The sequence below is a fragment of the Phoxinus phoxinus genome (assembly GCF_949152265.1).
Source record: "Phoxinus phoxinus genome assembly, chromosome: 18".
Taxonomy (NCBI): domain Eukaryota; kingdom Metazoa; phylum Chordata; class Actinopteri; order Cypriniformes; family Leuciscidae; genus Phoxinus; species Phoxinus phoxinus.
The window spans coordinates 2,874,701-2,899,612 of NC_136893.1; the positions used below are offsets into that span (position 1 = coordinate 2,874,701).

At 39.1% G+C, this 24,912-nt stretch overlaps 1 protein-coding gene across 1 annotated transcript; it reads right to left on the reverse strand.

Annotated features, from left to right (window-relative positions):
* Positions 1–690: 690 nt before the first annotated feature.
* On the reverse strand, positions 691–22,653 carry LOC306986390 (zinc-binding protein A33-like). The gene is made up of 7 exons (XM_079589589.1): positions 22,506–22,653; positions 18,513–18,832; positions 15,769–15,843; positions 15,431–15,643; positions 4,043–4,190; positions 2,723–2,749; positions 691–2,600 (listed from the first exon to the last, which is right to left on the reverse strand). The coding sequence occupies exons 1-7, from the start codon at positions 22,591–22,593 to the stop codon at positions 2,062–2,064; spliced, it is 1,410 nt and encodes a 469-aa protein (XP_079445715.1). The 5' UTR covers positions 22,594–22,653; the 3' UTR covers positions 691–2,061.
* Positions 22,654–24,912: the final 2,259 nt, after the last annotated feature.

A 24,912-nucleotide genomic window follows, 5' to 3' on the forward strand; every position in this document is an offset into this window, starting at 1 on the left:
CTAGCCTTTATTTGTCACGTGTAACAAGCACAAAACATTTTACATGTTGTTGCATTTTGGTTGCATCCATAGTGCACCACTATTATGACACTTTACAAAGATTCTTAAGTCATAAGATGCTTAAGTAAGGAACAGACTAAATGTATTCTCTCTATCTTAGATCTCAAATATCAAGATCACGACACGTTCCAGAACCCGCCGTCACAAGTGTTGAGGAACGTTTTGTTCCATATAGAGGGATTGGGAATGCAGAGCGTCAGAAAGATCCCGAATGGGTAAGACTTTCAGTGTTTCACAGCAGTTTAATTTCAGCTGTGACGTGTTCATGCACTAGATATGCTTAAAAACATAAAGTTTGTTGCCACCGGCTCTCAGAAGCTCCTGGACTGCCGTGTCAGCTCACTCAGGTGCACGGATTCACTGATATTGTGCTCAAAGCAAAGTGAAAAACACTGTCATTGTGAAGCCTTCAATGCTCTCGCTTCTCTTGAAGAATATGAACTGGATTTAAGGGTCATCTACACTAAATATTTAAGTTTTTTCTTTCACAACTGTTGTAAGTCAACAATAAAAATCCTCTGTTTTATTATCCTGTTTGTCTGTTGTAATGTTTATGTGAGCAGATATTCATCTAGATGTGTATTTGCATAACAATTAGAAAGCTGTATAGATTATACTCAACATCAGTTATAGAATTGAACACTTGTCTTTATTAAGATGCTGCAGTTATTACAACATTAAACAAAAATCACAATATTTCACAAGTAATTCAATGTTTACAGCTGGAGAGGAGAGAGAAAATGGCTTCAGAAATTACTTTACAAAATAACATGTACCATGATTGGAAATTTTGTATATTATGTAGAATTCCACAATATAATATTAAACCATATTTTGTAAAATATTGTAGGGTTGAAAATAATCAAAGATACTTGAAAATGAACAAAGACATTTGCTTTTACGGTTTCAATCCTCCTCTTTCTTCCCCAAGGACCGTTTGTAATTCCTAAACCACAGAGGTGCTGATAGTGATCAAGGCCAAAATATGTGGACAACCGGTGTCTTCTGATTGTCGCACCTTTAGTACGATGGGGGAAGTTGTAATGATCTGATTGGACAGTTTGAATGTCACACTTTTGGTGTTACAGTCACATGGTCAAGGAAGGGATAAAAGAAGATAACAGTTGCTCTGTCTCTATTATTCTCTGGCTTTTTTTCCCTCTTCTCTTTTCTAAAGCCTTGATCTCTCTCTCCCCCCATCTATCTATCTATCTATCTATCTATCTATCTATCTATCTATCTATCTATCTATCTATCTATCTATCTATCTATCTATCTATCTATCTATCTATCTATCTATCTATCTATCTATCTATCTATCCCTCAGGTAACATTTTACATATATGCTGGGTACGATTAATGGTAAAGTTTTTATCATCTAATACATCTATTTTGTAACTATTTTAAGTGTAACGATAACCATAGTGTCATTAAACCCTTTCTATTACAAATTACATTTGATATTTACTTTGAAGTGCTACCTATTGCAATACAATATCATCACACTATAGCAAAGCTATCCCACATATTAAGCTATTGTAACTGCGCTTATTTCCGTCGCTGGTATAAGTAGCAGTGGGTGGTAATAGACAAGAAATGTAGTTTTCTACCATCTTGCTGACAATGTTTCTTTAGTCATTCAACAGTCCTGCAGCCTGAACCCCTGCAGGAAGACCACCCTTACAATGTCATAGATTTGAAAAGCAAAAGCAAACAAATAATTGTGTGGATTCGAAAATATAGACTTCTTATAAGCTGGCCATTTAAATGTAACAGTTAAAAAAAAATATTCACACAACATAACTCACAAATATAATATTTAATTAAAGTGGATGTTTTGTCAGTGACTGAATTTTAAGGGCCTGAATATAGTTTTATTTTTTCGCACTTGTACACATTTTGTCTATCACGTATTGTAAGTAAGAACTTCTTGATTGTGGTTTGTGCAAATTCTTTTTTAAATATAAAACCAGCAATCTTTTCAGATTAGTTTTTTGTTTTTCATTTTAACGGTGTGATAATCAGTGGTCTTGAGTTTTTACCTTCATCATTACGGCCTGGGTTAAACACTGGATAGAGTTTGTCAGTGAAAGTCTGACCAGTGAAAGAGTAGATATGAGATCTGGACTTCACGTTATAAAACGAGACCAGACCCTCCTCATAATCCACAAACACACCCAGCTTCTCAGGTCTCACTCTCAGAGGGAACATAACCGATGGATCATCAAGAACTGAATATTGATTCCCATCAGTCAGACCCAGAACCCAGTATCCCTCCTCAGGTTTTACTGTGATCCTCCCTTTCCTGTTATTGGATTCTCTGGCCACTCCTAAATCCCAATGAGTCTTTCCCTTCACCTGCACCTCATAGTAAAATCTCCCTGAACTGAATCCCTGCTTTGCCAGAACACGAAAACCCACATTAAATCTCTTTGGGTTTTCTGGGACGTCCCGCTTAACGTCTCCACGACTGACTTGTTTTCCACCATCGGACACGATGAGAGATGGATTCGCTGTATCAGGATCCAGAGTCACATCCACTGAGAGAGATCAGACATTATCAATCAACTTCAGAACAAACATTTTCAGATGTACCGCATATAATACAGATTAACAAAGTATTGCAAGCGTATTGAAGAGAATGGTGTCAATCACACTGTACCTGCAAACTTCTGCACAAACTTCAACCCTGTGGACACATATAATGACAAATTATTTATAACAATAATTTCAGGTTAACAGTGAGTTTCTCTCTACTGGCAGCATCAATAGCATGTAAATGATGCTTGTCCCTCAGTTTGTAAAGTAAAATGCAGAATGTGGTTACAGTAAATATTTTTATCTATGGAGCAAACATTGAGGATTTAAAGTGCCCGTACTATGCTATTTTAAAGTCTCTTAATGTTGTTTTGGAGTCTCCTACAACAGGTTTACATGCACCAAAGGTCAAAAACTGTTTCATAGGGCGTAATGCCGTGTCAACTAATATCCAATTTTTCCATTTCGGCCATTTTGAATTTTGTACTAAAACGCTGTATTTAATGGACGCATGAACGTATTGTTACAAAACTTGGTCTTCGGCACGATGCTCTGAAAGAGTCTGAGAAGTTTCGGACCAGTGCCACTTGTGAAAAAAATTATTTACATGCCTATAATTTTGGATTTGGTTGACTTATTTTCATAGGAATCATTTCCTATAATCCTGAATCCTTTCCGAGTGTAACGATACCAAACATTCCAGGGTTTTGCCTTATGGTTAGTGAAAAGTTGTAAATTTGTGCTTAAAAAACATTTGCTAATATCTATGAAGCCGTTTGACCAATCGAGACAAAACCACCGTAGGAATTTTGGAAACATAGGTCGTTGACTATACGCTGATGCCCAAATGTAAAAATTTTGATAGTAAGTGGCAAAAAAATCAATTCAAAGTCACCCATGGGTTACTTCTTATACTCCCGTACATAAATGTCTATAACAAAATGAGATATTTTCACCAAATTTGACACTCTGAGAACATAAAAAAAGTGCCGGAACTGTGCCTTGGTGGCGCTATAATAGAACAAAACAAGGACATTGCCATTAATTATAATATGATATTAAATGCAACATTTTACGAATGCATTGGTGTACCGTTACAAAACTCTGTATGTGTCTTGATAATCCATTAAATCATATTTTTAGTTACTCTATATAATTTTTCAGCCATTTCGCCTAAAATCATCTTTAAATGTCTTTAATTTCTCATTATTGCAGTTGGTCTGACACTCCCATCCATGATGGCATGTTTTATTGTCTTCTTTGCGCTTGGCCCCGATAATTGCTGCTTGCAGCTATTTTACAATTATAATTATTGTTTAGTGTGTGTGGCTCAGGGAGGGTGGCGCCCTAGCGACCTTTATTGACCACTTACACCCATAATATTACTTATATACATATTTTATTAGTTAATGACAAAAATCTACTGTATTTGATATTCACATACCAGTTTGATTGAGTTTTTCATTTAATTTCTGATTAGTTTTCTTCAGTTCAGCCAGAGCTTTATACAGAGAGTTCACATTCACATCAGAGTAAATCCTGATCTCAGTCCAGTTCTTGGTGTGTGGACGACTGTCCATGGATGAGCACATCTACAGCAGGAGAGAGAAGACTGTTAAATATGTTATTCATTTATATTTAAAGTTAGTATATTTTACACAGTACCTTTCCAGGTAACACTTTAGAATACTGTTTCTTTCTTACTGCATGAATTACTGAAGAACTAATAGGTAATTCTTCATTAACTACTTCTTCACTACTGTTAACTACTAAGGAAGATGTGTTAACTAATCAGTATGTAATATAATTTTATGATTGTGTTAAGTAACAGTTAGTTAATCAAGAACTGAATTCTGTCATACCTCTTGAAGAACTACTATTCATTATCTACTAAAAGGTTCAAGAAAAATAACTAAGTAACTACTGAAAAGTCATTCAAAACTACATTGAGTTGTGGCCCTATCTTATTTACTAATGTTAATAATAGTAGTAGTATTCTGAAAATACAATTTTAACAAATACATTTAAATTTTAAAGAGGTTTTTGCCTGTGTGGTTTTGTGAGTGTGTCAAGAAATCAACTTCAGAAAGGAACCCCACTCAAGGGACAATACATGACAATGACTCGTTTACGTGATATCTTCCTTTATTTCAGATGAGAATATTTCTTAATACAGCTTATATTTTTAGATTTAGATTTAGATTTAGATTAGCCTTTATTGTCTCCTGACGGAGAAATTCATCTTGGGCATTCGAGATAACAGATGCAACACAAAAATACATAACACATAACATGATTTACCCACACATAATTTACCATAATCTACCTACACACCACCCCCATCCCCCCCCCCCCCCCCCCCCACATCCTACTCCTAGCACTTTCTATTAACACATGCTGTGGTCAGTAGCCTCTTTATCTCCTTGCAGCTAACCCACACACCCTATTTGTTGTTATTCAATATTTTTATAGAGAGTGGTACAAATGAAAATTTAAACCTATTCATTCTGCAGTTTGGTAACCTGTACCTTCTGCCCGAGGGCATCATCTCATACTCACTGTAAAGGACATGATTCGGATCACTAGTGATTTTTAAACTCTGTTTCCTCACCGCCTCCTCAAAAAGCTCATTAAGAGTAGTCGGTGGCACTTGTCCAATTATTTTTCCCGCCCTTTTAATCAGTATTTGGAGCTGTGTTTTTAGTTTAACTGACAGGTTACCAAACCAAGCTACAATACCATATCGGACAATAGACTCAATAGCTGCCTTATAAAACAATAGCATAATATCTTTGTCAACACCATGAACTCTTAGTCTTCTTAAAAAATATAGACGCTGACATATTTTTGAGGAAACGTACTCTACTTGATGTGACCACTTTAAATGTTTATCTAATTGAATTCCTAAATATTTATATGTTGTTACTTGTTCAATTGGTACTCCTTCAATTAGAATAGGGCTTTGATCGCCTATAGACCTAGGGTCAAAAATCATTTCTTTGGTTTTATTAACATTAAGGAGCAAGTTATGCTTATTGCACCACTTCACCATCTCCTCTATCTCCTGTGTGTAAATACCAATGTCTAAATTGTTGTAGAGTAAACTAAGTATGACCGTATCATCTGAAAATTTAATAATATAATTATTCCTATCGATATTTCTGCATTCATTTGTGTATATTATAAAAAGTAAGGGCGAGCTTACACAGCCCTGAGGGGCACCTGTACTTATGCTAATCATATCAGAAAGAGTGGAGTTAACTCTCACCTGCTGCTTCCTTTCTGTCAGGAAAGAACCATACCATTTGATAATGAAGGGGTTCACTTCCATCTGATATAGTTTACTTAACATTGTCTGCGGAAGAATACAATTAAATGCAGAACTAAAATCCATAAATAATAAACGAACATAACCTGATGGTTTTTCCAAGTGCTTTAAAATGGAGTGTACAGTTGTAATTAAAGCATCATCAGTACCCCTGCCATTATTATAAGCAAATTGGTACGGATCCAAGAGATGCTGTACCTCACTCCTTAGTTTGCCAACCATTATACGTTCTAATGACTTCATCACTATAGAAGTCAGCGCCACTGGTCTATAGTCATCATTTTGCTGTGGGCATGGTTTTTTGGGCAACGGAATGACAACTGATGTCTTCCAGATGGTGGGAATGGTACATGTATCCACAGAAAATTGAAATAAGGGGCACCAAGCCGGAGTTAGCTCATCCGAAAATGTTTTCAAAATAAAAGATGAAATACCATCAGGTCCACTAGCCTTATTCCTATTCAGCTTTTTAAAAACTACGGTGACATCTTTCGGTTTAATTATTATTCTATCCTGTATTGGGTCACATGGTATTGACATAGACAACTCTCTGCAGCAGGTCATATTTGTTTCACAATTCAAATCAAAACGTTTATAAAATATGTTAAGATCATTAGCCTTATCCAAATCATTCTCCACATTTAATTCCTTCTGACTTGAGTTCATATTAGTAATTTCTTTCACCGTGTCCCACAGTTTTTTTGGGTTATTCGTTGAAAAAGCTTCCCGAACTCGTGTGCAGGGGGGCAGTGTTCCGAAAGATATTGAAGCCGACCTGGGCGCCGCCATTGGCTAGCGGACCCCCACCTGCTGTTAGCATTACATTGACTCCCATTCATTTTGGCGTCACTTTGACAGCGAATAACTTTACATCTGAGGCGTTTAAAGACACCGTTTGTCCATTGTTTATTTCTAAAGAAACACGAAAATGTATAAAAGGCTCCATTACCTTGTATCTTACGTTATGGCCCCGTAGAAGCAGTTTTTGTAAAAACAGGCTAACGATTGCGTCATACCCGCGCGACTCTGTCGCACAAGTCGAAAAATTACCGTATGGACAAGCAGAGAAGCTCGCAAGCATACGGGAGGACGTGGAGGCATAAAGTCAAGGGAGAAGCCCATAGAGAGTGATAAAGTTGCTCCCGTTGCTAGCTCATGGACAGCTAATACCCACGCTCTCCGTCTCTGCGAGATTCGGAAGGGAATGATTCAGATTTCTCTCGGCACAGCTACTAGAAGACCTACAGGTTGCTCACGTCACATATACGTCGTCAAGCTCAGTTTGAGCCTGCGCAGTTCGCCTTGCGATCAGGAAGTAAGTGCTTCTAATTGACTTCACTGCTCTCCGTTGAAACCTATGGGGTCGCTGTGTCCAGTTTATATACTGTCTATGCTCGTGTGCTGTGTTCCTCTCGCGCCTTCTTCAGTTTCCCCCTCAGGTCTTTTTGTATTGATCTTAGTTCCATCAAATCATTATTCCGGAATGCTTGTTTTTTCCTCCTAATCAGATGTTTAATTTCAGGAGTTATATAGTCTTTATTGTTAGGATATATAGTGATCGTCTTTTTCGGCACAACAGTATCAACACAAAAATGGATATACCCTGTTATTGTTTCCGCAATATTGTCAATATCGTTGTCCTTATAAAAGACATCCCAGTCTGTGGCCAGAAAACATCCACTCAACGTCTCCTTGCTCTCCTCCTGCCACACACTGACAGTTTTTGAGACGGGTTTGCTTTTTTTAATGGCACACTTAAAGGTAGGGATCAGATGGATGATGTTATGATCCGAGTTTGAGAGGGGGGGTTTAATTCTGGCAGCATATGCATCTTTAATGTTGCCATAACATTTATCTAGCGTCCTATTCTTACGTGTGCTGTTTTTAACATATTGCTGGAAACCAGGAAGAGATAGCTCCAGTTTACAATGGTTGAAGTCTCCGAGAACAAATATAGGGGAATCTGGTTTATCTTTTAGCTGCTGATGGACACAGTCCGCTACACGTGAAGCTGCTCTAGGTGCGTTCCCACTGGGCGGGATATATACAGAGCATAAGAAGATGTTCCCATAGTCTCTAGGTAAATAAAAAGGTTTCAAACTCATGCAAATAAGTTCAAGATCTGGAGTACACACCCTGTATTTTATCGTATAATTATTGCACCAAGAGTCATTAATATAAACACAGATCCCACCCCCCCTCATCTTCCCCGATTCATTGTTTCTGTCCATACGCACACATGAGAAGCCTCGTACCTGCACCAATGAGTCTGGAAAATCCTCTTGTAACCAGGTCTCTGTGTAAATCATTAGGCATGATTCGCGATATTCATTACAGGCGTTTGTATTAAGCCTCAACTCCTCCATCTTATTCCTTAGGGAGCGAACATTGCCAAAGAGTATAGACGGCAGCGGCGGCCTTGTGCCCCTTCGGCGAAGGCGAAGTTTAATGCCGCCCCTCCTCCCTCGTTTCCGCGGCCGGTTACCTCCGCGCTGTCGTAACAGCTCCTCCGGAACATGGTCTAACAAGCCCGGTTCTGGTGTTACTTTCCTCCTCAAGGACAACAGCCAGTCTCTGCCATACTCCCGCGGCGTCTGCTCATTTCCTTCGGCGAGTGTGGTGACATCATATTGTAAGCGGGTGCAAAAGGTTGTTGTAATTAGTAACAGCAGTAGCAGCCATACTCCGGTTACTCTCTTTCCCATCGTAACTTCTCTTCCTTGTTCACTTCTTCCTTATTCAGCAAGACCACAGCAGCACTTCAACACGCTTAACATAGACTTGACGAATTTGACGAACTTAACCTAGACAACTTAGACAACCACATACACCTGTTCTCCCGTGCCCGTGTCGCAAGCAGTGCTGCGCCACCGGAAGTCTGATTATTTTATAATCAGTAAATATTTTATTTTAAATATTTTATTAATAGTAAATATTTTATTTTGTTTTAACATGTACAATACTGCCTACATTTAAACTCGTTTAACAAACATTTCAGAATTAAAAGTTAAACCTTTAAAAGCAATTCAAATGTAATCAACCGGTCTCTGTTCTCCCATTTCCACGGTATGGTGCTGGATCTCTTGCTGGAGCTGGGCTCGTGTTCGGCGGGGAAACTTCTAACTTCAGAACGCCGCCCTGCATTACACTCATTGCCGAAAGATGCTGTGACTGACTCCATAACCTGCCCATAAACAAACAGTGCACAGCTCTGAGAACATATTTTAACATCTGAATATTTAGTATCTTTAAATACAATAATTTGTTTTATGCAAGGGATCAGACGTTTCCATCACACAAAAAAGACAGATGTGACACTCATTGGGTAGGCTAACTGACATAGTGTCCTTGTATGTTGCCTTGCATAAAATAAAATGATTTACAGCACAGTAATTATTTTATAGATTAAATAAAACGTACACAAACCTGTATTTTGCCGAAGAAATGCACCAAATCGGCGGCGCTGATAACTCTCCAGAAGAGGATGCAAATGCATCCTTGCATCACCAAATCACTGTAGAATGAAGGCTACAACGATATTGCCGGAACTTTAATGGTGCAAAAGAAGTTTTAAATGTATAAGAACTGAGTATAATAATAAGGTGTAATGTACATTATGATACGTTTTGCTAATGAAATAAAAAGTTTTCTTATTTACAGATAAATATATATAGGTAAATGTCTGCACTTATCTTTCTTATTAGTGCTAAATAATGACTACAACTGGCAAGAAACAATCAAAAACATTGATCAGTGCTTTTTAATTTTAAGTACTTTAAAAATGAATTACCTTTGTACTTTTACTAAGGTAATTTTGACAATGAATAGGCCTAATTATAATTTTACTGGAATTAATACTGGAGTAATATTTTATTGGGGTATCTGTACTTTTACTCAAGTACTTGATTTGTGTACTTTATCCACTACTCCACTGCTAAAAAAAACTGACTGTGACTACTGTGTATGACTGTTCATTAGTAGTTACTTCATAGTTATTTTTTAACCTTAATTAGTAGATAATTAATAGTAGTTATTCAGGAGGTATGACAGAATTAATTAGTTATTGATAATTAACTAACTGATACTTAACACAATCATAAAATTCTATTACATACTGATTAGTTAACACATCTTCCTAGTAGTGAACAGTAGTGACTTAAGTGTTAATGAAAAATTACCTATTAGTTCTTCAGTAATTCCTTATTAGTTATGCAGCAAGTAAGAAACAGTATTCTAAAGTGTTACCCCTTTCTAACTGTTTGTTTGTTTGTTGATACTTTATTGATCCTTGGCAGGAAATGATATTGTCACGGCAGCTTTAACACTCAGAGAAAAAATAAAATAAAAAATAATAATAATAAATATATAGAATATTCAGTAACAGATGCATATTCAGTACAGAATATTCAATAACTAAAATTAATATAGAATATTCAGTAACATGTGAATATTCATAACACATTAAACATTCTGATGGCCGCTGGTACAAAGGACTTCCTGGTACGTTCAGACTTGCACTTTGGTGCAATCAATCTATGGCTAAAGGTGCTCTTGTTGATCACCCCAAGAGCAAGGATTGGATGTAAGGAATTGTCCATGATTGATTTTAGTTTAGAGAGTATTCTTTTCTCAGCCACGTGCTGGATCATATCAAATTCAGTCCCCACAACCGAGCCTGCTTTCTTTATCAATTTGTTGACTTGATTTAGATCTCCCACGCGAGCACCCTCTCCCCAGCACACCACAGCAAAGAACAGAGCATTGCCACCACTGTCTGATAGACGTTACACAGTAGAGGACGGCAGATGTTAAATGACCTCAGCCTTCTTAGAAAATAAAGTCGGCTTTGACCCTTCTTATACACTGTCTCCATGTGGCTCTTCCAGTCCAGCTTATCATCAAGCTGTACACCGAGATATCTGTGACTGGAGACCATCTCCACTTCACTGCCCTGGATGGCGATTGGGATTAACGGTGTCTTCTTCCTCCTCCTAAAATCCACAAACATCTCCTTTGTTTTTGAGATGTTAAGTTGGAGATGGTTGTGGTCACTCCAACCCACAAACTCCTTAATAGTTCTCCTGTACTCCTCCTCCTCCTCCTCACCTCCTTTAATTAGGCCAACAACGACTGTATCGTCTGAAAATTTCTGGAGGAAGCAAGTGCCACTATTGTACTGGAAGTCTGCTGTATAGATAGTGAACAGTAACGGGGCCAGCACGGTTCCTTGCGGCACCCCCGTATTACTCAGAATAGTATTGGAGACACTATTCTGCAGACGCACGTACTGTAGTCTACTGGATAAATAGTTCATACACCGCTGGACCAATGATGAATCCAGCTGCATCCTGCTTACAGAACTGTCACGGTTCTGTAAGTGTGGACTTTTTATGTCTCACCACTTTTTGCTTGAGTTAGTCATTTGTTGTCTTGGTTACTCATTATGTTCAGATGTGCACTTATTTCCTCCCTCATTATCACCTGTACTTAAGTTCTGTTCTATTTTTTTTTCATTGTTCGGTCTAGTCTATGAATAAATCTGGTATACTTTCTCCTGCCTCCTTCGTTGTGTATCTAGTGAATTATCAAGTAAAGAGACTGTCAGAACTAATTAGACCTCTTCGGGTTTATCTACACCGCCAGTTCGTGACACTAACACAGTTAACCCCTTGAACAGGCAAGAGTGGAAAATGATTTTTTTGTTAAATCAATTCATGTCACTTTTATTATCTAGACTTAAGTCAAACATATCCAAAGGAATTTTTTAAATATTTGATATAATTAGGATTTTATGAGTTGTATCTTCCAGAATATGTTGCCCTATTAGGGTATAAAAAAGGCCAAAGTCAACTTTTCTGTGGTTTGTTTAATGGAAAAAAAGAGAGAAAGTAATATGCTACATACATATGCTGCATGTATGACATGTCTAAAGCCCCTTTCACACAGTGCGTTGATCCCGGGAAATTGCCGCGAAATTGCCAGAGTGCCTTCTGTGTGAGCGCAAACACGTCCCGGGATTGATCCCGGGTTGGGGACCTAGTAACATTACCGGGATCAGTCCCGGAACGCGCCCTATGTGAACAAAAGCCAGGATCAATGCCGTAAGGGGTGTGTCGTAGTGATGATGCACGTGCCATCGCGCGACTCTGTTGCTCTTAGAAGAAAGTTTGTGTTCGTCATCAACAAAGTATGAACGAAAAAATGTCTGCAAACTGGAACGAAGCAGAGACCAGGAGCTCCTCACTATCCGCGCTGAAGCTGAGAGCGCTCGCCAGCTCTGTGGAACGGTAGCCTACGCAATGCGTTAGTGTACATGTTTTTGACGCGTACGTTACACGTCTCATCCTGAAGTCACATGTTTTTACGGGATCTTACTGGGATGTGTGTGAACGCACTCACAGATCCCGGAAAATCACTGGCAGTGTGAATGAACAAAAATCAAACGACCCCGGGACAAATTATCAGTGTATTTTCTGGAATCTCTGTGTGAAAGGGGCTTAAGTGTCCTAAAATTAAGACACATACATTTCTTATATTTTTCCAATGCTGAACTGTCTCGTCTTCAACCTCGGTTGTGGGAAACTAGCCCTTAAGGTCCACTGCACTGCAAGCTTTAACTCCTTCCCTAATCAATCATACAATGTAGTGGTGGAACGGATGACAAAATTCACGGTTCGGATAATTTTTTATTTTTGAGCCATGGAAATCAAATCGGATCATTTTTCGAAACAGCAAAAAAAAAAAAAAACATTTTATATATATATATATATATATATATATATATATACACACACACACACAAACACACACACACACACTTAACAAAATTATAAACTAGCGAGCAGGACATGGTCGAGGGCCGTGGGAGGACGGTGCAAGGTCGGTGGCGTGATTCCTAATGAACGACACCTGTGAGACGCACCAGTCTAGTCTCTCTCACGGAGTAGGGGAAGGATAAAAGGAGGAGCGAGAACAGTGGAGATCGAGAGAGGAACAGGCCTTAACTTATGTTGTGTTTTATTTTATTATATGTGACAGCAGTCGTCCGTGAGGGGCTGCTGTCTTTTACTTTCGTTGTTTATTTGTTTTATTTTATTATTAAAATCATTGGAATGTTCGCCGGTTCCCATCTCGTCCTTCCCATAACAACAAACCTTGTTACTATAATAATACATTTTATTTGTAATGAGCTTTTCTTAAACCCAAAGCGTTACAGTAAAATAGACAAAAACAGCAAAAGCAATACAACAATTAAAAAAACGCCTTAAATAAATGTGTCTTAATCAACTGTTTAAAGTGTTCCAACGTTGGTGCATTTCTGAGGCTAAGAGGAAGCACATTCCATAGCTTCGGGGCTTTGTATGAAAAGGCTCGTTCCCCCTTAGTCTTACATGAAGGCTGATGAAGAGAATTGGCAGAACAGAGAGAACGTGATGGAGTATAGGGGCTAATGAGTTCACAGAGATACTCTGGAGCAGTCCCATGTAGTGCCTTGTAGGTTAAAATAAGAATTTTAAAACCAATTCTTGCATTTACGGGAAGCCAGTGCAACTGTGAAAGCACCGGTGTAATGTGTTCACGAGGAGAATTACGAGTGAGCACTCGGGCGGCAGAATTTTTAATATACTGTAGCCTGTTCAGAGATTTGGAAGGTCAGAGAACAAGGCATTACAATAATCTAACATAGTTGTAATAAAGGCATGTATGAGCCTTTCTGTGTCTGCAAAAGAGAGAAAAGGTCTAAGTCGAGCAACGTTTCTCAGATAGTAAAAAGCAGTTTTAGAGGTGTTATTTTATATGTGCTTCAAATGTTAGCTGTGGATCAAAAATTACTCCAAGATTCCGCACCTGTGAAGTGGGAATTACCATGCTGGAGTAAACAATCAAACTAATCTGCTCTGCCTTACTAGTAGCCACCACTGTTCCAATATGCATCAATTCAGTTTTGAAGCCATTCAGCTTCAGGAAGTTATTCTGCATCCATACACTGATCTCTGCTAAACAACTATGTAAGGCTATTAATGAGCAGTGAACATCAGGACTAGTGGTAATGTAAATCTGTGTATCATCCGCGTAGCAATGATATCCAAGACCGTATTTCCTTTTGATCTGTCCAAGTGGAAGCATGTAGATGTTAAATAAAATTGGACCCAACACTGAACCCTGAGGAACTCCCAGTCGAACAGGCACGATATCAGATTTGTAATTCCCCAATCTTACAAACTGGGTACGGTTTGTTAAATAAGACCGAAACCAACTGAATCCTGCACCAGAAATACCCAGCCAATTTCCCAGCCGATCTAGCAGAATAGAGTGACAGATAGTATCAAAAGTAGCACTAAGGTCTAATAAGATCAAAATACTGCATGCACCAGAATCTGCCGCAATAAGATAATTTACAACCCTCACTAGAGCTGTCTCAGTACTATGCCCTTTTCTGAACCCAGATTGAAAAGGTTCAAAAAGACTGTTCAGTGCTAGGTGACGATTTAACTGAATAGCCACAACACGCTCCAGAACTTTAGCCAAGAATGGTAGGTTTGAAATAGGCCTGTAATTGGACGAATCAGAAACATCACAACCAGGTTTCTTAAGGACTGGTGTAATGGCAGCCATTTTTAAATCAGGAGGAATAATTCCAGAACTCAATGATAAATTTACAATTGAAGTCCTGTGAGGGCAGATTGATGCAAGGCAGTTCATAATAACTAAGCAGGGAACCGGATCTAAAATACTGGTGGTTGAGTTCATGGACTTAACTTTACTTATAATAAAATCAACTCCAACCAAGTCAAAGTTCGAAAAAGTAGTGTTCGGAGGATTTAAAGGCTGAGTATCAACTAGCTCAACTGGAGAGATAGTGATTAAAGAGCTGTATATGCCCTCAATCTTTCCAGAGAAATAATGAAGAAACTTATTACACTGGTCAACAGAGCAGTGAACAATGGCCTTATTTATTTAAGACTGTTGACAATCTTAAACCAACTATTTAGAATTAATTGCAGCATTACCAATGATGCCTGAATAATAGTTCTTATGTGCAATATTCAGAGCAGAATGGTAAGCAGACTGTTGTTGAGTGTAGAGAAGCCAATGTCAGGTTAGATTTTTTGTACTGCCGTTCTAATTGCCTTCCAACAGCTTTCATTAGACGTAACTCCAGAGTATACCATGACAGGGTTTCCTAAATGTAACAGCCCATTACCGCACAGGTGCAAACTCATCCAGATAGCATGGAGTTATAGTGCTCTACGGAGTTAGTAATGGGAAGCTCAGAAAGAGCTATGACCTTACTATCCAACAGGACAGAACATTCTACTGCAACAGGTAATTCCCACACAACAAAAGCATATACACCCCCTAGCGGTAACAACTGAAACTTTCAGTTTCTTTGTACAATTTCTAAAAGACTGGTACAAATAAAATGGTCAAGCAGGTCATTAGGAATGTGAACAGATAGTTTGTCCTGTATTACATAATGACTGATGAGAGATGTTGACGGACCTGTATGACATGGAGATGATCTTCAGTGTGTGAGAGCTTCTTCAGCTCAGTGATCTCCTGCTGCTGGTCTTTAATAAGATCTTCAGCCTGTTTCCCTGCTGCTTTCTGCTGTTCCTCAATCATCTTCAGCTGATCAGACTGACATCTCTCAAAGGAGTTGATCAGATCAGTGAAGAGCTCAACACTGGAGGATTCCACTTTCTCTATGTTTTTCTGATAAATTAGAACCATTAGAAGGTTTATATATTAACTTTTATCCATTTAATTGAAAACCTTTATTAAGCCGATTGAAAAATTATAATACATTATCAATTTTACAATGTTTAACCTCCACTCACCTTTTTCAGCTCTACTGTGTGCTGGATCTCTTGAATCTTCTTTATTCTGTCCTGGATCATCAGACGAATGTCTGTCTACATACAGCGAAACAGATAACTTAATCCTCTGAAAAGATTCGTATTAAAAGACCAAAGAATTCAATTCAATTTTTTATTTTTATTCTTAAAAAGTAATTATTATTATTATTTTTTCAATTTAAAGGTAGGGTAGGCCATTTCAGAGAGGCTAGCAATAACAAGCTAGCTTTGAAAGCATGAGATCACACCCTCCCGTCAGAGTGTCTCCAGGGCATCAGAAGAGAGACTGCGTTAAATTACCCAATGTCTCAAAGCAGATAACATTACAATATGAATGAACAAACAACTAACAGAGCTCTTTCTTGTACTACCTGACTGCCTAAGATTAATTTCAGCATTGATAGTGTTGACAGAAACAAATAACGGAGTCTGAGGACATGAACAGCTCTCCTGTAGAACGTCATGGGATGCCATCTCTTAATTAAGCTGGAGTGCCCTTAATCTCCACAAGAGGGCACTCCTCCTGACTCCTGGGCTTTTCCATGAACTTCACTTCCCAGTAGTTTGTGACAGAAGACTACGTCACTAAATGGATCCAGCAGTGAGAATTATCAGTGAGAAGAAAGTGTGCATCAAGCTCCGATGGCCACTTGATTCAGCAAGTCTGCTGATCCCAAGTCCGGTGTTCACATCGCTTCCGAGTCCAAATTCAGAGTCTTCAGCCATGATGGCCACCACGCCAGAGTCTTCAGCCATCATCGCCGCTGCACCTAAACCTACAAAGAAGGTCCTTGAGACTGGCGTTGATGTTGATGCGAGCAGCTGGCATCTCCATGGTCCTGACATCATCTTTGTGTCCAGTGCATCCGAATCTGGTGGTATCGAGTCTGGAGTTCTCAGAGGTTCTCCTACCGCTGATTGCACTCCCAGTTACGATGACTGGGGCCATGGTCATTCTATATTTCTTCGGTTTCTCAGGAGGCAATGACTCTAACCTAGTTTAACTGAGGCAGCGACAACTGTTCTTGGTATGTCCTGCTATTGTCAAGGAGATCACTGATGAAGTCTCTGCTTCACCGTCTGTTTGTGAACTGCCTGCGCTGTTATGACCACAGTGGTCGCCTGTGAACACCGTCTGCCTAGAAACAACAACCACGGAGATCATCACTGAACTCACTGCTTGGCTGGATTAGTCCCACCAGCTCCTCCCTGTACACCTTGCCTGCCTACTCAGCCCTGAAAACCTGCTCTGCACTGGCTCCCCGGTCCGTCTGTCTACAGTCCTGCTTCTACTCCACGAACCTGGCCCTCCATCCCTCCCTTGGCTCCACCTCCCTCCTGGCTTTATGTATCTGTTTGAGTATCTGGTATCCACTCCTTAAGGGAGGAGGCCATGTCTCATCCGCCAGCGGGGGTGCCCTTAATCTCCACCAGAGGGCACTTTTCCTTACTCCTGGGCTTTTCCATTATGAACTTAATTTCTGGTATCCATTGTCTGTTCTCATGATTGTGTGATTTTGTTCAGCGGTGTGTGAGTAAGTCTGCATATTTAAGCCCCGTGTTTTCATTCGCATTCTTTGCGTAGTCTTGTTTTGTGTTGCACTGCTATTCTGATCGCCTATATCCATGTTCTTCTGCCCATTGTCCTTGATATCCTTGTTTGCCCGAGTTTTTGGACTCTATCATACGTTTGCTCTATGGTTTGACCCTAAGCCTGTTATATGGATTACGATTCTGGATTGTACCAATAAATCAGCATTTAGATCTTCAACCCAAGTCGGAACAGACTGTTGGAGCAGTTTGTGACAATGACATGGCGTGAACGCAGCATAGCTCATTGTTTTGGTTCAGGAGGAACTGTAAAAAGCGACTCCTGTTTGTTTGCAGTGCTCGGTGACTGTGTCCGAAATCACCCCCTATACCCTTAAATTGGGCACTATTTGAGGGGATACCCATTTGTAGTTGTGTCCGAAACCATAGTGGATGTTATCGAATGCATTCATTCAATCCCAAAATGCACCGCAATAACTGTGAGCGATGTACGCTCAACGGCTAGAAAATACCCATAATGCACTGTGACAATTGCGCTGAATGAATTCCTGTGCGTTTCTTCAGAAGATGGTGCCCGCAGCTGAATCATCCATCCATTTTCCAAACCGCTGGCCAATGTGGAAACATCGTAATATCAAACAGGTTCCTTTTTACTAGATTATTAAACTGTTTAATTAAGGTTTATACATGCTAGATTCCATGCATGTATAAATGGAGGTATAGCTGTATAAAACACTTCAGCCATCTGCTGGCCATTATTGCCATAACATAACCTGACATGAAGTCTTGATGTTCTTTTTTCAGGCCGCAACATGTTTAAATGTATAGAAATGCAGATCTATACTGTAGTTAAGTTCCAAAAATGTGAGTGTTTGTTCATAAAAATGATAGAGAAATTTACTAAATTACTTAAAATCCCCCAAAAGTGCATAATTTTATTGTTACTACACTGTAAATGTAATTTTAAAGTTCAATTGCTGACTTAATTTTTTTGTATATTCAAATCGCTGTACAAGTTACTTCAAATTAAATAATATTAAACTGACTTTAAAAAATCAAGTTAAATCATATAACATCAAAAAAAGCAAGCACTCAACTTTTTTTTTTTTTTTTTTTTTTTAAGAGTTAACGTTATGTAAAAAACATAACTAAGTGTTTAGTTTTTAACTCTTTACCTTCTTCTTTCTGCTCTCCTTCTCAATAGGAACAGTGTTGTGAGTCCTGTGATCTCCTTCAGTGCAGAACAGACAAACACACGTCTGGTCATCCCTGCAGAACCGCTCCAGAGGTCTCTCGTGTTTCTGACATAAATAATCCCCCAGATTTTCCACAGGATTGATGAGTTTGTGTTTCATTAGACGTGGGACGCTACGATGTTTCTCCAGATGAGAGTCACAGTAAGAGCTTTGACACATTAGGCAGGTCTTTACAGCTTTCTGCTTTCTTTCACCACAGAAGTCACAGAACACTGGAGGATCACTGGAGGACGCCATGGCTGACAAAACAAATGACAATATAACATATACATTGCTGAATAGAGCAACTTTATATTAATAGCTCCCTTTCGATATGGTTCACTCGCATTGCTTCAGTTTCTAATGCGTATGGGGAAACTTCGTTTTTTTCAGAATACTGATGCATGATTGGTTCACGTCTCTGTGCTTTGCACAGACAAATGGCTTTTCAGCCCACCGAAATGGGCGAAGCTTAAAAAACTCCGCCTCTAACTGCCAGTCTGAGATCATGTGCTTCAGATGGCGGCAGTTAGAACTATTGGGCTGCAGAAGAAGAATCTAAATGCATAAACTAAATGTGTCTCTGGGAGCCACAGTACAGAAAATGTAATCGTTTTTTACAACACAATTTTATACAATCATGAAATTATATTTCTATATATAAAAGACAACATAAAAAGGCATGGGCAGCCCAAGCCTTTATGGGGCCCAAAGCAGAATTTTATTTGGAGGCCCATTTGAAATCAGAATATGAGCATAGCTTACTCACTAAACACGTACTAAAATATTGAACCGCTAGCGATACTGATTCAAAACACGAGCACCATTGACTGTTGAGTTGAACGCCCTGCCCCTCAGCTGAATTGGACATTTTGATTGTGAATTTTGTTTTGCGCCAGAGTCAGTCCTGTCTGTTATTGGCTGAAGCGCAGGGCTCCACCGCAGTAGTTTGAAACGAGTCTGTCAAATGTCAACTCGCCCTGTTGCTCTGTCGGCACCAGTCAAAATACTTTGTACTTTTGGTGAAAAATAAATGTAGCTAGGTTGAACACTTTCAACTTAATTTATTAAACTCAAGTACAAACATAACAAAACAAACATAAGAACAACATCAATAAATAGTGGTACTATTGTAGTACTATTTATTGATGTTGTTCTTATGTTTGTTTTGTACGGTTTCCTGGTACTATTGTGGTACTATTTATTGTTGTTGTCTATGTGTTAGTTTGTTGTTTTTGCTTTATGTTCCCTTGTACTATTGTGGTACTGTTTTGATTTTGGGGGTGGGCGCTTATAAGCTATAGCTTCAGCCCTCTCCTTTTTGAGCAGAATGATTAATGCTCAAATAAATAAATAAAGTAAAAGTACCGCAATTTAATTACCGTAAAACTTCAAATAATAGGCGAGTCCCAAATAGACGCCTGTCTCTTTTACACGCCTGGTGTGGCTACAGGTTTAGATAAATAAAGGACGGTCTCAAATAGAGGCCGGGTCTGTTTTTTAGTTTCGGGTTGCATTTAATCTTCTAAAACCCGTCAGATCGTCTGTTTAAAGGGATAGTTCACCCAAAAATGAAAATTCTGTCATAATTTACTCACCCTCAAGTTGTTTCAAACCTGTATGAGTTTCTTTCTTCTGTTGAACACAAAAGAAGATATTTTGAATAATGTTGGTGATCAGACAGTTGCTGGACCCCATTGACTTCCATTGTATTTTTTGTTCCTACTATGGAAGTCAATGGGGTCCAGCAACTGTCTGTTCACTAAATCTTGCATACTGTGTAGCTAAATCCCCCTGCAATGTAGGCCTACAGCTAAATCCCCCAATTATGTACAAGATAAGATAAAAGCAGTTTGTAAAAACATTTTAACCAGGAAATCTAGCAGTTTTCTGCCATCAAGTAATATATTTATTTGTATACCGTTTTTTTACTGTACACACAGCTTTATAGAAAGACAAGCAGCTATTGTATAGTAATTGAATTGTATATGTAAGCTAAATAAAAAAAAACAATAAGAACGAGAAACGTTTAATTTCACAATCTATAGCTTCGGTTACATACTAGTATATGAAACATACAAGTAAAAAAAACGTTAATGGTCGTTATAATGTAGTTTAAACGACTAACAAAGTAATTTTGTGTGATATGTAAACAGGCACTTACTCTGTTTTTCAGTGATTTCTAATTATGGCCTCATCTGTTTTCTCGCTTGCAGTGAGAAGGGGCCTTTGTGTGATAATTTACTATGGTTGGGAGTCAGTAGGGGTAAGGAAAAGCAGGTGGTCAAGGGGTCATCTTGACTGCATTTGTACTTTATAGCCTAAAGGGTTAAGGGGGCATTTACCTCTCAGGGCCAGGGGAGGAATAGAAAAAAACAAACTGGTATCTCTCCTGTGAGGGGAGGGAAGAAATAAGGCCTTGAAGGGAATAAGACATAAAATAGACAGGCACTGCTTCTCCTTATCTCTCCTCACTGACTCACACAGGTGCATTGGTGACGAAGATCTCTCTTGCAAGAGAATAAATACTTTCATAAACTTTAATTTGGACTTAAGAGTGTCTCTTACTCAGTGATGATGTTTGTTTGAAAGAATTTGCCACAACAATTTGGTGTCAGAAGTGGGATTTCTTGGACGTGATTCCGGGACTGACGGACGGGCGGAGGCTGATCACCTTGGAACTGAAAAGTTCCAACCCTACCTCGAGAAAAGCATTGAGAGACGAGGGACCGTTTCCGCCGTTAGGACCGGATCCGGCCACTGGAATCGAAAGAACTCAAGGTGGCACAGAACAACATCTCTGGGTAAGGTAATTAAATTCAGTTTAATTGGGGGAAGAGTGAAATTGAACCATATTGGTTGAGGGCTGTTTCTGTGGTACGTAATCTGAGATTAATTGAGATCTATATAGATCAAGAAATTTCAAGCAGATACGAGGGAAAATAATCTGAGATTAATTGAGGTCTGTGACAGATCAAGAAATTTCAAGCAGATAAATAATCTGGGATTAATTGAGAACTGTGACAGATCAAGAAATTTCAAACAGATAGGTAACCTGAAATGAATTGCTCCACCACGGGGCAAATTATTTTGGGTGCAACCCATAATTAGGAGGGCACTAATAGTGCAACCCGACCGATTTGGGTTAAAAGAAAAAAATCGTGTCTGTGTGGGACACCTAACAGATCAGGAAAACGCGCATTGAAAAGAAATCCACCGAGAACAGAGAAGCAGCCAGTATGGGGATGTCTCAAAGGAAGATTGTGAAATATGATACACCGGTGTACTACCAAATGAGAAAACATTATGGTCAGAAATGTATGCAAGATATTGAGAAATTAATCAAGCATCATGATTTTCCCGAAGGGGGAACATTGAGCCTCACAAGGCTGAAAGTGGTGAGAGACTCAACCAGGTTGCTGTTGCAAATGTGTTAGGCATGTATGCAAAAAATGCGAACAGACAGTGGATTGTTGGGTAGAGGAAGCAGATAAAAGAGAAAGAGGGCAAATGCAAAAAGAATTTGCCACAACAAGCCATTACCATAAAAGGTGGGACCTCATCTCTTCACCACACCTGTTAAAAGGAGTACGGAAAAGTACACGCACCCACATACGCACTGCATTGCGGTGCACTGAAAAGTTAACCACTTTAACAGCTTTGAGTGTGCATGCTCAGAAAAAGTGCGCAAATGAAATTTTTGCCAGTTAAATGTTTTTGCCGGCTTTAAAACACATGCTAAAAATTAACTTTTGTGATTGCAAATAAGTGCAGTGTCCCGCGAGAGAAACTCTACCGCTGTCCTTACATGTGATGTGAATGTACGTCGAGCTGTACCTAAGGTATTCTACCTAGGCTATGTTAATTAACTACCCAACTAAAGTTAGCTTGCAACATAACTTAATTCAGTCAACATTAATTTTCTTAACATACCTCTATCTTGCTGTTTTTTCTCTTCCTCTGGTTTCATCTTTTTTCCTTTCTCCTCACCAGTGGTGGGACATGGCCTTTTCTGTGACATGACAGATTTGCTGCTGCCTCAATCAGTCGCAGTCCTCTATCTTTAATGCTGCTGTTTGATGAAGCTTCCTGTTCATCGGTTTGGTTTTATTTACTCACCTGCAGTGATGTCATATAGCTCCGCCCATAATCAGAAATATGAAACATTTCGTAATTCATCCCTGCTGAGTGTGTAAACAGTGTAAAAACATATAGAATATCAAGTTATCACAGTTTACACAACTGCAGCTGGATAGAAACGACACGACACACTAAACATGTTTCACAGTGAAATCTTCTGATATTTTCTTAGGTCTTGTAAAAAGGTACAAAAATCTATATATAATGTCATTTGAAATGTGGCCAAAAATAAATCAAGGCATGCAACAACAAAAAAGTGAGCACACAAATATTTCATAAGTTTACTTGGCAGCTATTATAGTTATCAGATTGTAAGACTGGAAGGACTGGAAGAACTGGAAGAGGTCAACTCTCTGAGAAAACAAAGGAAATTAACATTTGAACTCTCTATATTACCTATTATATTATATTATCTCTATATTATCTACTATATTACCATCCCCATTCGAGACACGATCACACTTTAGTTGATCACCTCTCAATTTACACATAATTTCCTTCATCCATCCTGACCTGAATACATGTTTGGGATCATTTGAAAGGTCTCAGAGCGACTGGTACAAAGGTCTCATTCCCACACAAGTAAACTAAAAAAGAAAATAAGGTGTGGAGAGTTTAGAGATATCTTGTTAACTGCTGTAGGTGCGCCCCCATGTAAATGTAAATTAAGTCTGGGATGGTGATTCATGCAAATTCCCACTGAAACTCATGTTTACATTTGAAAAGAGGTTTCTGCCTTGGTCTGAGTATTCAGGGAGAAACTGAAAGAGGCTTGGGGCGATTTTCAACTCAAATTAGCCCGTGATGCAGATTGTATTTTATAATGTCAGGTTCGCATCTTCTCTCTTTATTCCAGTGCATTTGATGTTTTGTATTTATTATCTTTGAACTGATTATGAAATTGGCATGATACATTTACCTGACATAAATTGTTACATTTTATTTTATTCCGACTGACTCTTAAATTGTTTCCCCAAGTAGATTAAACGGATTCGTATGTTAACGCAAGTTTTGCGTCAGATTAGTGGCGACTAATACTTTGGCGTTAATTCAAGTGTACATGTTTTGCAAATACAAGCGGTGAATTTCCGTTTAGGACAGCAAAAGTGCTGCTTGACCAACATGACATCATGACTTTGCGTAAACATGCACGCCACTGCCAAGTGTTATCTGTACGCATTTTGAGCTATCCGCGTGTATGTCTACGCCCTAGTATGGGTAGGTTTAGGATTAGTTGTGGGTGAGGGGTTAGGATTAGAAGTGCGGTTAGGATTAGGGAATCAGGTACTGACTTCAACGAGGGGGGTAATAATTCGGCAGGGAGTCAAAATTCAGCACAACATCTGTCATCCCCAGATGTGATTCCGCGTGTATGTCTACGCCGTGATTGAAAAACACGCCAAAAAGCGATTATGCGTCTTGATAGCACGCCGAATGGAATACGAATTGGCGTGTCATACATACAGGGTCCGAAATTAACACCCGCCAAGCGCCAAATGCGGGTAGATTTTCCATTTGGCGAGTAAATCTCAAAAGGCTATCCGCCACACTGGCGGGTGAATGTTCATACCAAAATAGTAATGTAATAAAATGTTTTTAATAAAATGTTTGTCCCGCCATAGTCTTATCTGATCGGTGAATGTAGCCGAATGTAGACAAACTGCTGCGCGTCTGACAGGGCGCATTTTTAACTGTCTCTCTCTCTCTCTCTCTCTCTCTCTCTCTCTCTCTCTCTCTGTGGAGACAGGCGAAAGTATAAAAGCTTCACCGTCTCCTAACCGCTGTCTTCAGCATCCGAAATTAACACCCGCCAAGCGCCAAATGCTGGTAGATTTTCCGTTTAGCGAGTAAATAATAAAATAAAATGTTCGGACACTCGGGAGGTCGTGAGATATTGCACACGTTACGAGTCAGTTAAACTGATAATCGCGTCAAAGCAGCTGGTACACGGCACGACTGTCCGGCGGCAATCACGTGAGCTTTCGCGCTAAACACAAGAGACCGGAGTTTTCAATGTTGCAGGCAATAGCTTCAGATAGAAAATGACAGAAATGTGTGTGCAAATGAACAGTAGCCATTCCTTTCAACATAAAAACGAGAGAGAGAGAGAGAGAGAGCGATTGAGAGAGAGAGAGAGAGAGAGAGAGAGAGAGAGAGAGAGAGAGAGAGAGAGAGAGAGAGATTGAAAGTGTGTGTGTGT

Coding starts and splice junctions, on each gene's coding strand:
- LOC306986390 (XM_079589589.1), bottom strand. CDS start 22,593: ATGTCACAGAAAAGGCCATGTCCCACCACTGGTGAGGAGAAAGGAAAA. Junction 4,191..15,430: donor ATCATCTCCATGTCATACAG/GTCCGTCAACAT, acceptor CTCCTGCTGTAG/ATGTGCTCATCCATGGACAG. Junction 2,601..2,722: donor GTTTGTGCAGAAGTTTGCAG/GTACAGTGTGAT, acceptor GATCTCTCTCAG/TGGATGTGACTCTGGATCCT.